At 36.1% G+C, this 18,105-nt stretch overlaps 1 protein-coding gene across 8 annotated transcripts in view; it reads right to left on the bottom strand.

The window, feature by feature from the left end:
• PDE4D (phosphodiesterase 4D) overlaps positions 1-18,105 on the bottom strand; it is a 1,541,788-nt gene that overhangs the window by 614,847 nt on the left and 908,836 nt on the right. The window contains exon 1 of one of the 8 annotated variants that reach the window (XM_055252918.2): positions 5,143-6,439. The exons of the other annotated variants lie outside the window; for them this stretch is intronic. Coding sequence (XP_055108893.1) covers positions 5,143-5,189 — 47 coding nt within the window. The 5' untranslated portion in view covers positions 5,190-6,439. Of the gene's footprint in view, positions 1-5,142; positions 6,440-18,105 lie in introns of those variants that run through there. 8 annotated transcript variants of the gene reach the window in all.

Genomic DNA, 18,105 nt, shown 5'->3' with positions numbered 1-18,105 from the left:
CTATAGCTAGACAGAGTATTAATGAACATTAACGTTTGTGGGGTATGATTGAAAGAGGAGAGAAAAGGATGAGGGATTTTTTAAAAAAGGAACATTCGACCTATGGCAATAAAAAACTGGTTGTTTAGTTTTTTTGGGTTCTTCTTCGCATCTCAGAATTTGAAACTATTTTCAATTTTCCTTTACTTGCCTATTTTTCTCTGAACCCAAATACCTCAGCATTAGTGTAAGTAACTCAGTAATAGTCAACTAAAAGGAAGAAGCAAAAAGGAGTGGAAAGTGAAGAATTTAAAAGATGCTAAAACATCATACATCCCTAGTAAATAATTTACATATGATGAGGAATAATTTCTTATTTTTTTCCTTCTGTAAGATTTCTAAGACCTCCCTGGCTTATGCCACTCAGTCCTTTGAAGATGTAACCTCGCAGCGATTTAAAGTGCACAAACTATTTTACTACAGCAGAAAGGCTGCTAGGACTAAAGACTATTTTTCATTTCCATAAGTTGTAAGCACATTGATATTACTAATAACAACTTTGCCCCTCTATCATAGCATTCTTAATCAAATTATTTTTAAAAACACTAAAACATAAGCATTTGTATTTTCATTTTTAAATTCCAAGGTATTACTAGAAAAAATTAAGGGGCATACAGCTGAAGGCAACAAAAGACAGTAAAATAGAAAGCCAAGAGAAAAGTTGTATGTTTAATAGGATCGATATCTCATATAACGGAAAATCTTTGCTACACTATATCTAAACCTGAATTTCTGCCTTAAACAATGGCTGACTTTATTATTGAGCCCTAGGGATTTGTGAACGAGATGAGTTTGTATAATTATGAGCTCCATCTAAACTTTATTGGTCCTAAGTGTTTACAAGTAAATTGTATTTGGCCCTAACAGGAATTCAGAATTAAGCTGGGAGTCTGGTATTTATATTTTAGAATTTCTGGGTTGTTCTGTAACCCAGAGGAAGAGATGTTAAAGAAGCAAGGTCAGCTATTACCTGCAATTTCACTGGAAGACAAGCAGACACTGCAATAATTTTAAGTTAACTAAAAGGAGCAAAGCTCCATTATCTGACATGAAACTTGATACATCATTTCCTTCAATGTATGCATAGTCATCAAACTCAATATTGCTCCCACCCACTAAAATTCTAATAAAATAAAATGTGTTGGTCAGAACACATACTCTGGAAAATGCACTTCTGGATTCAGTTTCTGTAATTTCAATGTATGAAGAGGAGAAAACCTTAAAAGATGAAACTTTATGAGGCTAGATAGGAAGGATTATCTTTTCATTAGAAGGCAGGCCATTTTGCCTTTCTCTGAATACATATTCATTATATTAGTAGATTTAAACATATATACATGCAAATTATGGACACATATATGAATATATTATCAATATACTGATATATATCTTGCTTCATTCCATAAAGGATTTAGATCAAAACAGAATAAAACAATATGAGTTAGTTTACAAATTGAATGCTTGGTCTATAGAGGAACGATCAAACAACTTTCTAGACTAAACCTTTTAGAAACTGACACCTGGAAAAGGACAGTCTAACAAAAGAATTTAGGGTCCTAGAAGAAGGAAAAAGAAGCCTCCATGTTGAGTGAAAGTGCCACAGTCACCTCATTTTGCCTCTTCACTAGAGTTACCTCTCAGCATCACAAAGACAGTTTAAAACATTTAGATGTCCTACCTTTAAAAATTAAACCCTAAGCACCAAATAAGCAAATCATTAATCACCTTTCACAATCATTAATCCCAAATCTTCCTCTGGTGTCCTCAGAGGGGCCCTCCGTGGCAGCATTCCACAGCCTTTCCTAGCCAGGGCCTTCAGCTTCTATCTTCCACTGTCCTTTTAGCCATGCGAATCCATCATTAAAATGATGCAAAGGTATTTAAATAAAATGCCCTCCTAAATTGTTTAGCTGTGAAATTCAATTGCACTCAACATAGCCTTGATGTTTCTGGCATGAAATGATAGTATTTTTACAAATAAGATTATAAAAAGTTGTTATATATCTTTTAAGTCAGGCAAAAAGCTGAACATGTTAGTCACACTGTGTTAGGTCATTCATGTTAGACCCTGGCATGTGATTCTAGGTCATAATGCTTCTAAAGGTCCTCTTAATTGCTGCTACATGAAATTTAAATTCCTAGAAAGCTGACTTGCATTTCCCTTCTTTCAACCATGCCATACATCTTCCTGAATGCCAGGCTACCTCTCCATTCTAACAACTAGCCAGAAGGAAAAATAAGAAGAGCTATATAGTACTTATCTATCCAGTGAGGCAAACCCTTATCTTTGTTTGGCTTGGCAGTAAAAAGGCTGAAAAGCCTAATGGAAAGAAGCCTTCACAATAATCCTCCAGCAAATATTTCTAATGTAGCTCCAAAGAAGAAAGACACATTCTTCATACCACTCTTTTAGCATGGAAGGGGTAGTGTCCTATTAAACCAAGTAATATGACCACTTATTAACTTTAACTCATAACTGATAAACAGTGAATTTGTAATACTATTGCTCAATAATCAACACACCAGCCCCAGGGCAGGAGGATGAGAGTCCAAGCAGGAACTCTGTGCATAGGCTTCTATTTCAATTACCACTTCTGGTAAACTTTTGAAGACTACCCTAGACCTCCTGTATCTCAGCTTTTTCTCATTCTTGCTTCTCAAGAAGCAGGACAGAAAGAGGACCAACACATGCCAAGTCCTGCCTCTCCAAAGGGTATAGAGCCTTTCTAGAGATCAGCTAGGGCTCGTGAAACCAAAGCACATATCTCTTTTACAATGTTTATTATTCCTTAGCACTGGCCTGTTGCCAACTTCTGATCGGCCCCTTCAGGAAGAAAAGGCCCTAAATGTGAGAATGAGGATAGGGGGAGTCTTTGGAGATGAAAAGAGCAATCTGGGAAGCCCTTTATTCTAAGCACGATAATTCACAAGCCTGAAATCTCATCCCATAGGGGATCTTACAGTAGGACAAAGGGAAAGGTTTTCTGCCAACAAACCCTTAGAATCTCTTACTGCAGTATTGGAAGGGGAGGTTATAAATAAGAGGAAAACGACAACAATTGGGAAAGTCAAGAACCAAGCACAAAATTAATTAGGTCACCTGGAAAAAAACCACCACCTTCTTCCTTTGACTCCAACATCATATTAATGAATCCTTCCGAGAGGCCCAGGAAGAGTAGTTATACAGAGCATTAACATTCTGCATTGGCTTAGTTTGGCCACAACAACAACAACAGATTGGTACGACATGCAGTGAAGCAGATGAAGGGTTACCTAGCTCCAGGCACAAAAGAAAACCACCAGGACTCTCAACTTCTCCATACAGCTTTCAAACATATGTGTTACAGATCTGGAGGAGCATGAATAAGCAAATTTGCATTCTTTCCAAAACTACAGAGTTGAATAGCTTATTTCTTTCCAGTCAAAAGTATAGGTGAGGCTAATGCAACAAAAATAAAAAGTGGTTATAATGGCAGGCATTCAAAGAGTACATGGATCCTATATATTACAACATAAACAAATGGGCTCAAACAACAGAACTTAGGTAGAAGAAAAACTGTTGCTTTGTAGCAAGGTACACTTGATAGAAAGGAGACTGGTAATTTCCCCTCCCAAGCAAATCTTAAGAGGTATAGAATGAACTCTGAAGAAAAGCCTGAGGCATAGAAGAAAAAAAATTGACAAACGCCTACTATGTGCAAAGAACTGTTTCCAGGATCTTTTAATCTCAAGATTAAAAACTACTGATGTGAATTTGTCTGTAAGAATAATGAGGACCTTATTGCTGATGCCTGACCGTCACCAACAGAATAAGCAGGCAATGGCACCAAGGCTCTCCCTGACTAGGAAACTCTGGTGATGCAGTTGGAAGTGGGCCACCGAGGTTTGCAGGCATGTCACCCAAGCGTTCTAGAGACTGGGGATAGTAGCTCTAGTCAGCGGGGTAGATACGCCACAGTATCGACTCTGGATGGATCTGGTGTTGTCAGAAAATAAGCACCTTCCTAGAATGGGAGAGGATGTCTCCCATCCTTCTCTGCAATGGATTTTTTAGCTGAAAGCCGAAAACTCTGTAACAAACCAGCAGGTGATTTTGGTGGTACCTTAAGCTCTCAGGGAGCTTTCATTTGAGACACTGTCATAAAAGCAGCTGGAAAACCCTCAGAAACCTGTATTTAGATATCTAGTATTCATCCAGAATCCAGCCAGAACATTTACCTGAAAGATATACTTTCAAAATCAGACAAACTGCATATCCAAAACAACCCATGTTAGCAGACACAAAGCCTTATTATGCATTCACAAAGTTTCTGCTATGAAAGTCAGAATCCAGCTGACCCTAAAGGTATGGCAAAAACAAGCAATTTTAAAATAATGACCTTTTGCTCTTATAAATACCCTCAGCAATGAGTTCCTATACATATTTAGTCATAAATTCCAGCAAGAAATGGCACATGATATCACATGTCCAGGGACCTTAATGCATTGCATTGAACCTTAATATATGACCAAATATCAAGGCACTAAGCAAGTTCTATGAGAGCCTGAGCACTTCCTGATTCATATGTTAGAATTCTACTGGTTCATTCTGGTAGAAATATTTCTTGAATAGCTAAAATATCCTTAACTGTGAGGCACCAACACATTCTAGTATTATTTTAAAATTGAGTCAACATTCTAAGTTTCCCTTAACCTTCTTTTGGAAATTCAGACAAATTGATATGAGATATCAGAAATTCACGTGTGCCCTTCCCCAGGGAATTTTCAAATAAAAATAGCAAAACAACAAAAAACAAACCCTAAGCCTTAAAAAAATTTATTAAATTGTTGCCATTATCAAAGCTTTTTTCTTCCTCCATGAAATATTAGCAATTTAAATGTTCTCAAGTCCTCATGCTTGGCTTATTTGGGGATGCTTCATATTAACAAAGTAATTTTTATTGCATAATCATTACTTTCTCAGACAACATTCTGTTTTGCACAGTTTACTTTTCATTCTCACTTGATACCAATACTCCAGTTCAAGACAAATCCTCATCTGGTACCTGTCATGAAATTTGATAATTCTGAGTTTTACAAACTGAAGGAATATTGATTACTTACCATATCCAGGAATGCCTTCTAAAGGGAAAATTATTCACGTGCATCATGTTCGCAGATCTTCTGTCATTAATATTTTTCTTGTCTCCTATGTTATGTGTAGTGATTTTTACAGATGAATTCCAACTCTCTTGTTTGAGCAGCTATTGTGGGCAATTATTGCAACAAGTATTGAATTCCAAAAAAAAAAAAAAAATCTCCCCCCACCAATAAAAACAAACAGCAATTACAAAAGGCCTTCCAGGATTTGAAAAAAGAAACATCACAGAGCACTGCAGGTATGGGTCCATCCATTTAGGTTCCACTAGTTAGTCAACATGCTAAAATAACCAGTTCAACTAGTAATCCTAAATGGTGGCAAATATTGTCCTGTTAAAATCTAACCGCCTTGAGTGTAAATTAATGCATCCTTATGGAAGGACTCTGGAATGTGGGAAGAAAGGAGTCAAAAGACAGTTTCTTGATATCCTTGTTAAAGAAGTGTTAGAAGGGAAATGGAAAACTTCAGGTTGCTTTGCCATGCTGTCCTTTAGAAATGAATATTGCTTTTTCTTCTTTCTTAGGCACATATTCATGTGTGGTCACTTTAACGCAGTGCTACCGTCTGAGACGTGTCGGACAAAGGCCTGGGCAGAGGGGCTAGAAACCATGTATCACCAAAGCCAACTTCTTTCCCAGATTTCAGAATTGCTGGTTCAACTGCAAAAGTAGGAAGGCAACGAGTAATTTCTGCTTTGCAGGACAAGATTACCATTAACTACCATCATGACTTCAGAAGGTGCTGTCACGATGAAATTCATTTCTGCTGCCTAACCCCATAATAAGGCTGCCTGTTCTCTTTAAGTAAAATGACTAAGCTATTGATCTTTTCACTGCAGAATCCCCTTTAATTTGTTATTATCAAAACCATGTGGGAGCTTTTCACATTTTGCCTTGGAAAGAAAATGAAATTCACAGCTGCAAGTCAGACGTTGTCTAAGAATTTCTTCCCCCGATGTCTTTCTTTTCTCTCTTTTTTTCTCTCTCTCTCAATCTCTTTTGTTTTTCACCCCAAATTCAGTTTTCCAATAGGTGTCATTTATTCTGATGCTCTGACATCTTCTGAAAGATTCTCATGCCCAAGCTATACAGACCTTGCATGCTTTTAAAACACAATGGCAACAGGCTCCTGCTGGAGTCCCCCAGCGCCGAATTTCCAGCAGAACCTTTGGAATCCTCGCAGCCGCCTTGTCTGCCCTGGGCTGTGCCGCCCCAGCTCTGATCAGCTCAGGACACTTGCAGGCTCCGTGGTACTGTACATTAACTCTGCAGCAGCCTGGCTCGGCTGCAGAGACTGCTGCCTGACAAGGGATGTGCTGGCGTCAAGGGGGCCCTCTAGGTGGGTTCCCAGACATTGCAGAGCCGCGCACTCCTTGCTAGCCTCCAAGGAAGAGCAAGCAAAAGGGGTTAAAGGAATAGCTCGCCCTGGAAGAGCAGATTTCTTTCAGTAAGTAATTACCAGGCAAGAAAAGCTAAACAAGGAGAAGCCTGTAAAACACCTCGCAGGGAAATTACGCCTTAAACAAATACGGAGGCAGGATTTTTTGTTTGCTCGTTTTCCTTCTTACCCAATGAAAAAAAAAAAAAGAAATAAAAGAAGTCCAGAGATAATTAGCAAATGATAGAGTTTGGTGGATTTGACTCCTTAAGAAAAATACCGGGGTGGGGAAGCCTTGCTTACTTGATGATTTGTAACCATTTAGCTGCAGATGACCACATGGTGATTTTTGGACAGGAAGTCCTATGGAAGCCGGTTCTGCAGAAGTCAGTTGTACTTCAATTGCAATGGCGCATGCCATAAAACTGCTTGTTTGATTAGGGGGTGTGTAGATATGAGGAATGCTGAGATAAAACGTTGCAATCCCTATCATTGATGTTTTACATTTCCTCATTCTTGCTCCTTTGTTGCAAAAATCCTGTTCAATAATCCCCCAAAAGCACCCCATCACTGTTGATGCCATTTTGGAGCAAGAATAAAATAGTAAACTCTTGTAATAGTAGGTTGGCACTTAAATGGTATTTGTTTGAAATCAGTGGGAGAATGGACTTTGCAGTAGAAGTATACTCAACATTAATGTACCACTTTTAACTTAGGTATTTAAACAGGCGTTTATGCAATTGCTTGATATTAAATGGAATACCGGCAACATTTAATATAACATGCTATTATCTTTAGTTAGGATTTCCCCAGTGAGGTCCTGTCATTGCAGAAAATATTACCCAAGTTTGGGTGGAGGGCATGTCCCATAAATTCAAAACCTAATATAAAGAAAACTAATCTTAAAAACTGCCATAATTTGGGGAATTTTCATTTCGATCAAAAGATGATCCTAATAGCAGTATTCCTAGGAGGAAGAAGAAATGGGTGATTCCTTAAAAGCAATTTGAACTTGTAGGTTCAGAAAGATGCCACTGCAGCATAAAAGAATCTTGAGAATATTTATTGAGATTTCCTGTAGCCTAGGCAGTGTCCTCATGATCTCTTTTTGCTAAAGGGACTAAATCTCTTCCATAAGGTCATTTGTAATCTGGCCCAGAAAACTTCAGCCTACATTGTTTCAACAAGCTTTGAATGTTTTGAATCAAGTAATTGATATTTTGATATATTAGATATTTAAATATTATTATTTAAGATCTAGGAACATTTACAATGCCCCAGGTCCCATTCTAAGATAGTTACAGTATTACCCCATTTAATCCACACAACAACACTATGAGTAAAGGACTGTTACTAGCCCTGTTCTCTAGATGAGGCTATTGAGGCACTCAGATGTTAAGTAGCGTGTCTGAGGTTAAATATCTAGTGAGTCACTATCTGAATCAAGGAAGTCTGGCTCCAGAGCCTGTACACATTCCCACAATATTCTAGCACCTCTATAATCATAATACCACCTTGTTATACTTTTATACTTAAAAATATTATTGTTATATGTATTATTTTTGCATCACAGAATTATGCTGAGGAGATTTAAGACATTTATTATGCCCATTTGGAGATGCCAAAAAGATTGTATTTGTTAATTATCAGGCATCTTGTGAGCAGTAGATCTGGAAGAGAATTCAAATTATTTGACTCTGGTTAGTGATCTTTGATCATGATGATGACAATGATGGGTTTTAATTATCTTAAAACTAACATTTAGTCCTTATACAAGAGAGTAGGTCTCTATGGAAAGTAGCAAATGCAAAGATTTTTTAAAAAGATGTAAAAATATATTTTCCTTCGTAATGAACATCATTTATCTGACATTATTTTCTTAGTCCATTTTATTCTACTCTGTTCATATGTCAAAGCGTCACCTATGGGTGACAGGGTAGTAAGAATACCTCTGAATCTTTCTCCACTACCACACAGTTCAACATTCAATACTTGTTAGCTACACTTCCATCTGTGGGCAATGATATAAGCAAAGCATTTTAAAATACAAATGATTTGGTCATTAAACTACTAAATATACTTAAACTAAGAGGATATTTTAGCTGAATTTTTTTAAGTGAATTTTCCTTGGATTTTTATTTTTATACATGCAACTGTCTAGAATAAAGTCTAACAAATTAGAACAAAAGGAAACACAAATGAGAAACTATGATAAATAACAGAAAAGCCAAATTTCTGCTTAAAAGATAGCAAAGAAAAAAATGTAATTTATTTCACAGTTCAGAGACTCAAGACTACACGTTATTAAACAATCCAAAATTGAATATTTTTGCAGACTCAAGGCAACAAATATAAAAGAATAGGCTTGCTTAGAAAATACAAATAACTCATTTCCAGCATTTTATCCCATTTATATTAGAAAGAGGGTCTTAAGAGTTATGTCCAGTAATTTATAAGCTGATACTTTACAAATTTAATACTTCCTACATGTATGGCCTTCAAGAAACAACAGTTAGGCAGAAATAATAGGTTTGTAATTTAAAAACAAGTTGTCAAAAATGAAAAAATGTTTTTGGGCTAGGGTAATGCTAATCTATTTTGTTACACTAAAAGATAATCATCCTTTCATGAAACTTTTAAGAAATATCAGGAAGCAGTTCTGGTTGCTCTCGCCTGTAATCCTAGCTACTTGGAAGGCTGAGGCAGGAGGATAACTTGAGCCCAGTTCAAGACCAGGCTGGGAAACATAGACTCTGTCTCTAAAAAAATTAAAAAGAAATATCAGGAGTAACCATAAAAGGTTATCTTTACGGCTAATCTCAGCCCCATTATTTTTATCAATACAGGAGTGCAAATTATTAGCAGAGCACCATAAATTGGCATAACCTCAGTGAAGTCCCTACAGCTATGGAGTAACCTCAGCTCTACTAGAGCAAAGACTGGTTTGCTGTTTTGTTTTGTGTTTTTTTTTAAATTTTAATCCCACAGCAAGCACAAGAGTAAGTGAACTTATATTAACTACACTTAAATGAGGCTGATTTAAGAAAAAGCTCAATTAATTGATAAACTACAAACTCAGAGGAAACCAAAATATTGTCATTCAACATTTTCATTGAAAGATTGCTTAATGCATCCAGAATCAAAGCCAGAAGTATTAACTAGTCAGTGTCCCACGTCCTTTTCCAATAAAGCCCTTTTCTCTCATGGTTATAGGGTTATGCTCATAAGAGTGAAGGTTTTCAAACTAAGTTCCTGGGAATCTTATGGGTTTTCAAAGTTGCATCAGGTCAGCTGAGGGGCAAGGTACTTTGTGCTGGGTCTAGGAAGCCAGGTACTTTGTGCTGTTTCAACAAGAGCTCTTCTGCTTTAACTAGTTTTATCTCAAAGTTTGATAATATATACAAAAAAGTCTGGCTCTTTAAAAAAAATTACAAAAACGTAACAGTAGAAATACAGAATTAATACTTTCTACACAAATTCTTATCTCCGTATTATCACTTTCAGTATTTCATCCTCTTAAAATGCCTTCAACTTACACGCTTCCTTCACAATGAGCATAAAAGAATGATTAAGCTAAACCTTTATGCTAGTGTAAGTATAGCATAATAAAGTCACCCCCTAGTTTCTGAGGTTGGGTGTTACCTAGACTCTTTAGTCACTTGTACTTATCAGAGGGTGTGATGAGTTACTTCACTGATTTTCCCTGAGTTTCACTTTCAGAAAGTGACTTTAATGTCAAATGTTAAGGTATATGGTTTTGTCACCACTGCATTTTGGTATAATCAATAGCTAATGTCAATGTTTGCCTCTTAAATAACTTCGATGAAATAAAACTCCTGTATATTTAGACATCAAAGAATAAAGACCTAAAAGATGACTTATTTATCTTATACGAATACCAATAATCAGTTCAGATATTTTTGGAAAGTCCCCATTCTTTCAAGAGGCTGGATTACTTTTGTCCCTTAGATGTCAAAAACAAAACACTTGGTCCCTCTATTCTACATATTGGGTTCATATAAATATGTTTACACATACAAAAACCTCTATGTACTTTTCTTAGCACATTCTATATACTATTAATAATAGTATAAATATGTTATACACAAGGATATAGAAGCTACAGTCACCTGGATATCTTACAGGATGTGACTTCTTGCCTCAAGCTCCCCCCATAAATATATATTTTTTACCAATAAAAAATAAAATGTACATGAGCTTTTCACATGTGTGTATGTATGTGTAATTATACATTTTTTCTTTTTATTGCATGTATCACCAACTAATAAAGAGGTGAGTGCGCCATCAGAATGAGACCTGAGGTGACTGTGCTCCCATTCCCACCTCCCAGCAAGAAAAGAACATTCAAGACCAAATTCTCTATCTCACCTTTACAGAAAGCCAGTCCCCCAGGGACAGAACAGTGTCTTCTTCTCTATATTTATGACACCAAAAACATTGTTGGTACTCAGTCAATGTTAACTAATAACCATGTTGATAGTCATGACTTTCCACTTCTGGCAAGTTCTAGCAAAGTCTGAAGGCATGCTGTTCTGAACGTTTATAACTGAAATACGAGAAGCCTTTCATGAAGCCGCAGTTTCAGTTGCTGAGAGTCAGAGAACTGCATCATGTTTCAGCAAGTTGCTAGTAGCTACTACATTCAATTTCTACATATTCTCATAACCCAGGGTACAATCACCAATTGGAAAAGAAAAAATAAATTCATTAAACACCTAGTTTCATCACCTAAAACCAACAAATGCTTTGTTGGGACTTTTCATGATTCAACTAATATAAAAAGCCATTTTGGATCATATTCCTCAAGCTTAAATCTTCTAATCTTAAATGATAAGTAAATTCTTTTACAGAATAAAAATCTCATAATATGAAATATATTTCATAATTGGAATATTTAGAATGCTTGTTAAATTTCACTTTTAATATTTTTTTGGAAGTAGAAGGCTTAAATGCCTAATACTAAAATACAAAAAAGGCACTTAATATTTATACTTAAAAATCAAATGTGGAAAAATGTTCACAGCAAGTTTAAAGACAAAAAAGTCAAATGTCTATAACATCTTGGAGTCCTAAGATGTGAACCCTTATTTTCAGGTTCTGCCTTTTACTTTTTGTGTAATTTTGACCAACTCATGAAACCTCTGTGAGACACAATTTCCCTATCTCTAGCATGGAAGTAATACAAACTCTTAGATTATTATAATTTTAACTTATTATAATTTAAAATTTTTTAATTATAGAAAAATACTTTTTAATAAGAAGGGTTCTTTAAATGTTGTTTGCATGCACCTTTAAAATTTGCTTAGTAAAATATAATAAAATACAGATCATTTGTTTTGCAATTTACTTGAATCAAAATGGAAAAAAAAGAAAAAATACAAATAACATAATGTCGAAACTACCTTCTGAAATGGAATTACATTTCATTTATATCTTAAGCTTCTCTAAAGGCTTTGTATAATATTTGTTTAGAAAATTCAAAGGAGCAAAAATATTTCTCATGTAATAAAATAAAGCCCAACTTCAAAACTTACTCATATTATCAGCTGGGCATGTTGGCTCACACCTGTAATCCTCTCAAAAAAAAAAAAAAAAAAAAAGAGAAATGCTGTAAGAATGCATATTTGTTCTTTCATTTATTCTGATTAGATGTATCCAAAATAGATTTTCTTTCATTGGCAATTTAATTGATTGTTACTGATTGATAATTTAATTAAACTTCTGATGACAGTTCTTCTGTCACTCATACTCCCAGTAAAAAAGTAACATAATCCAGCTTTCAGTTCCTCACATAAGGAGCTTGGAAGTTGCCAATCTGTCCTAACAACAAAAAGGCTGAACAAACTGAAAAATCAACTCTTCTTAGATCCATAAGAGAAGTGAGGTCACAGAGCAAACTGCTGCCCAAACCACTGATGAGACAGACAGTAGGATATGGAGAATCACAACATACTGGAGCAGAAACCTCCAAAAGAACCGGTGCTGGGGCAGAAAAACCTGAACTATAATTGACAAATCGTTAGAGGCTGGCTGCAGGCAAGTCTGAAAGTTGAAAAACTCCAGAGGAACCCAGTAATAGGGAGGTCCCCACGATTCTGTGTGTTTTACTTCCATGAGCGCTACCAAGTTCTCACAGTAAATATTGGAGGAAAATTCTCTCATGCTTCCAGCAAGAGAAGGGAAAAAGTACACATCTTTAAATCTGCTGAAGCTTGGTTCTTCCTGAGGAGAAACTAGTTAATCAGAGCCTAACCTGCTGAGGTTTTTTGTTCCATTTTGTTTTGTTATATCAGAGCCTCACTGACCTGGGGAAAGAAAAATGCCCAACTCCAGCCCACTCTAGCCTACCATGAGGGAGAAATGAAATACTCAATTCCAGCCCACTTTAGCCATTCTCTCCCACCTATGGTATAAGAAAAAAAAGAAAAAAACCTGAAAAACACTTAGGAGATTCACAGTCCAGAGGCCCAGGCTCACCAAAAGACTGAAACCTAATTACAGAATGATAGAAAGCTTCCCCTCCACCGCCCCTTACCACACCACCACCCACATAACTTTTTTCTTTTTATTTATTTATTTATTTATTTAGGCAGAGTTTTTGTAGCTCAGGCTGGAGTGCAGTGGCACAATCTTGGCTCACTGCAACTTCCACCTCCTGGGTTCAAGCAATTCTCCTGCCTCAGCCTCCCCAGTAGCTAGGATTACAGGTATGAGTCACCATGCCTGGCTAATTTTTGTGTTTTTAGTAGAGATGAGGTTTTACCACATTGGCCACGCTGGTCTCAACCTCCTGACCTCAGGTGATCCACCTGCCTCCACCTCCCAAAGTGCTGGGATTACTAGGCATGAGCCACCACGCCTGGCCCACCCATATAACTTAAGGCCTATTTATAGGAGTTCCTTTTATCCAGTACATGCCCAGCTATGAAGAAAAAATTACAATGCATAGTTAAAGGCAAAGAACACAGTTTAAAGAGACAGGAGAGGCATCAGAACCAGACATGCCGGAGATGTTGGAATTATCCGTATGATACAAAAATGGCAGGTATACGTCAATATAAATTTGTGCAAACCCATAGAATATACAACACTAAGAGTAAATTCTAATGTAAACTATATGTTTTAGAGATAATGATGTATCAATGTAGGTTCAATTGTAAAAAATGTACCACTTTTGTGGGGGGATATTGATAATGGGGTGGCTATGCTTGTGTGGGGGTTGGAGTAAATGGAATATCTCCGGACCTTTCTGTGAATTTTGCTGTGAACCTAAAATTGCTTTAAAAAATAAAGTTTTTACAAAGTTACATGACAAGCATTAACATTTTATACCCAGAATATGTACTTTTTTTTTTTTTTTTTTTTTGAGACGAAGTCTTGCTCTGTCCCCCAGGCTGGAGTGCAGTGCCGCGAACTCGGCTCACTGCAAGCTCCGCCTCCCGGGTTCACGCCATTCTCCTGCCTCAGCCTCCCGAGTGGCTGGGACTACAGGTGCCCGCCACCACGCCCGGCTAATTTTTTGTATTTTTAGTAGAGACGGGGTTTCACCGTGTTAGCCAGGATGGTCTCGATCTCCTGACCTCGTGATCCGCCCGCCTTGGCCTCCCAAAGTGCTGGGATTACAGGCTTGAGCCACTGCACCCGGCCGTACAATTTTTATACAACTTCAAATTTATGGATGCTAAAATTGCTATTAGTAATGTCAATAGATTCCATTTTCTTTACAATTGCTTGAAGCAAAGACGTAATTTTCTCAAGAATGTTTATTTTAACACACATTTTGACAATCTAGTTATAAAATCTGAAATTTATCACATAGTTTCATTTTAAATAGATTCAATATCATTTAAAGTTTCTTTTTAAAGAGGAAACATTATTTCATTTAGGAAACCATGCAAGTTCAACATGGGAAATACAAAAATAAAATAAAATAAAATAAACACACAAGAAAGAATCAAGTCATCCACAATTCCACTCCCAAAAGACAAGTCAGTATATTTCCTTCCAGTCTTTCTCCCCTCCGGGAATAGTGGGTTTACCAACAATTTTTATGTTGTTGTAAGAATATTTCACCGACCTGAATTTGGTAAAAAGTACTGCCTGAGAAAGAACTCTTTCATTTGCCAGATGGCACATGGTAAAGAAATTACCATGAAAATACTCAAACCTCTCCACTCTCACAGGTTTACTGGGGAAGGCAGTTCAATCAGATGGGGCTTACAAAGGTTATTATTCTCTTTAAAACTCTTGTGATGAATTTTTACCAGTAGATGATCTCAAGAGGATATTCCTCTGGATGTTTCTATTCTTAACTCTTTAGTTTTGATCCACCTTTGGGTTTGCTTGTATATTTCTTTTTAAAAATCTTAAGTAGTATATCGTTGCATATACTACTATAGTAGTAGGACATAGTAGATATATTGTATGGAATATATTATATAAAACTAAGAAATTATTTTTCCTACTTTCAGAATGGAATAGACTGTGGTCTACCATATATATTGTCAATCTAACTTAACGCTTCTTTAATATTCTGCCAGTACTGGTTTTTAGTGCTTTTTAAAAATTATATGTGTATGTATTTTTGCAGTGTTTTCAGTCACTTTAACAGGAAGCTGGAAGAGGCTGCATCAGAGGCTGCAGGTAAAATGCCATTTAAAATCCAAAGGCCCCATCCACCACTTCTAACACATGCACATATATAATTACACATCATTGGCAGTTAACAGAGTTAGGTATAAAAGCAAATATGACTATGTTATTTACAAATACATATATTTGTATATATTTATAACATATGTATATTACATATATATATACAAACACATATATGAAACATTAAAAATGAAAATATTTCATTTAGAAAACCATGCAAGTTCAACTTGGGAAATACAAAAAAAAAATAAAAGAAACACACAAGGAAGACACATATACATGTATTTTTATTTCAGCATCTTGAATTGACTACGTAGAGACATTGCCACTCCATTTTTCAGTTATTTTTGAAATAGATGACTAAAGATTATCATTAGCATGTAGTGGGGTACATGCTCTAGGGGTAGTGGGGTTTTCTGGTCTGTTTCATCCTTGGTATATCCTCTAATGCCTAGAATAGGATCTGGTGCATAATAAGGACTCAGAGTCCTTATTATCTTGACATTGACTTTAAGTATTTTATTATCATAAATATTTAACAAATGAGTCTCTATACCAAACATGATTACTTATGTCTGCCTATGGTTCCTTCTAAAGACCTTGCCTTTCCTACACTTCACAATCATAAAATCTGATGGGAATAAGCATGATAACTTGACTCACTGACATCTGATTCATTTACTAGGCAGCACATATTAATATTCGCTCTTTGGAATGTGAAAGGTCCTAAGTGAAATTGAGACTCTAATCAGTTCAAGGTGGGGTTGAATCAAAATGTCCTGTAGACTCAGGGGCTGAAGTTACCATTTTGGGTTCAGTGCAAACTGGTAACTAAAGAGACAGTGGCAATTACAGGGAGAAGGCAGGAAACAGCAGAAACACAGAAGACAAAAAAAAATTGGTGACTGTATGGCCCCAAAGAGAGTAGCTGCCTTAATTTCAGTTTTCCTAATCCAATAGGCCCTGCTATACTTGTTTCTGTGAATTTCTGTATCTTCATAGTAACTATGTTCCCCCTTTTCTACAGGAGCTAGTCTGAGTCAGCTTCTTTTTTTTGCAATCAACATTGTGATGAGTCATCATATAAGAAAACTTATGTTGCTATTCATAAATTATTTCCTTCCCTCCTGAAATAAAGTCATTTAAAATTAATGCTATATTGTAATATTGAATAGCCACAATGAATGAACTTGACATTGAATTAATGGTTACATGATGAAGTGGCTTAAATTAAAATGCATAGAGTGACGTTAACAATGTATCTACATTTACATCCACATCTAGATGTTCTGGAGAGACTGTTCTTTTTCTCTGACTGACATCTATTATACTTCCAATCAAAATATTAGCTTCTCATTTTCTCGAACCCCTTTTCACAGTTTTCTTCATTAAATGTCAGTTTGTTTCAGATAAGGAGAGGTAAGAAAGAGAAAGAGAGAGAGAGAGAGAAAGAGACAGAGAGAGATTTTCGGAAAAGAGAAATACTGTGATATTTTTAGATTTATAGAGAGAATAATTTAGTACTCAAAAGGCAGAATTCCTTTTTAGGAAAAAAAGGATATTCAGATTAATTTTTTTCAAATAATCATTTGAAAGCTTAAAAATATAAAAATCTATTTAAACTAGAACCCAATAATTTAGAATAATTAATAGTTTCAAAGTCACTATAGTATAATTAAGTAGAATAATCTTTGCATTCAAGTGTAGAATAAATTCAATGCTAGTTATTAAATACTAGTTGCCCATTGTAGACAGATGCCCTCTCATTCACCTAGCATTTTACACACTCTTCCTTGCTGTTTTTAACATTCTGACTCGAGGGTGAATCTATAATGCTGAGCACTTGAAACTTTTAACTCGCCTGCCTCTCTCTATAATTGGCATATTCCATTCCTAAAAAAATCACAATAGACTATATAAATCACTTAATAGACACAACAAAGCAAAACATGAACAATACATGTCCCAAACTGATGAGACACAAAACTATTAATGTGAAACTGAATTGCCTAGCTCTGTATCTTACACTTTTCTCCCTGGGAAGCACATTTGAAATGTGGGAAATAATTCAATGGGGAATATAATGTGATTTTATCTGTTGTTTTTAGTTCCAAGATTTGTAAAATACATAAAGACACAAAAGAGCTTTAAATTTTTCGACAAAATAAAGTAGCAAACCCGATCAAATAGTAAATTCATTTTTAAGACTTCTCTTTTCTCACTGACCCTCCCTTTCCCTTTAGATTAGCAATCAAACAGGGACGGGAGCAAAAATAAAAAGCAGGAAGTGGGCAACACAGCACCTGACAAAAAAGGATTTTGTTATCAGAATCCTCAGCAAGTTTTATTGATGTTTGAAATTCCCAACTCATTTTCAAAATGAAAATGCTATAGGAAGCAGGAACAAAGTTAATGAAAATATAAATGCACCTTTCTCCTTGTCTTCCATAACCACTCACTGATTAGAGGCACAGTCCATTTGAGATGAGGCTGCTGCCACTGTGTGTGTGTGGGAGGGTTGAATATTTTTTGTTCTGGAAGGAGCAACTGTGATAGCCCCAAATTCCTGACAGCCTCTCTTCATAGACTGCAGGTATAGTGTGCAGGTGATAGTGCTAAACTAAACTCCCAGTCCAAGGGAGTCTAAAGGAGGAAGCTGTGAAGAAAAAGGAAAGTGAAACAGTGGACTGGGACAGAAGGACATTACTATTAATACTAATTTTCAGCCAGTGCAGTGGCTCACACATGTAATCCCGGTGCTTTGCGAGGCTGAGGCAAAAGGATCCTTTGAGCCCAGGAGTTCAAGGCTGTAGTGGGTGACAAAATGAGACCCTGTCTCTCATAATATAAAAAATAAAAATCCTAACTTTCCC

This window comes from Symphalangus syndactylus, chromosome 18, assembly GCF_028878055.3.
Source record: "Symphalangus syndactylus isolate Jambi chromosome 18, NHGRI_mSymSyn1-v2.1_pri, whole genome shotgun sequence".
Classification (NCBI taxonomy): domain Eukaryota; kingdom Metazoa; phylum Chordata; class Mammalia; order Primates; family Hylobatidae; genus Symphalangus; species Symphalangus syndactylus.
Note: the sequence above shows the minus strand (reverse complement) of the source record. Positions and strands in the feature narration are given on the sequence as shown.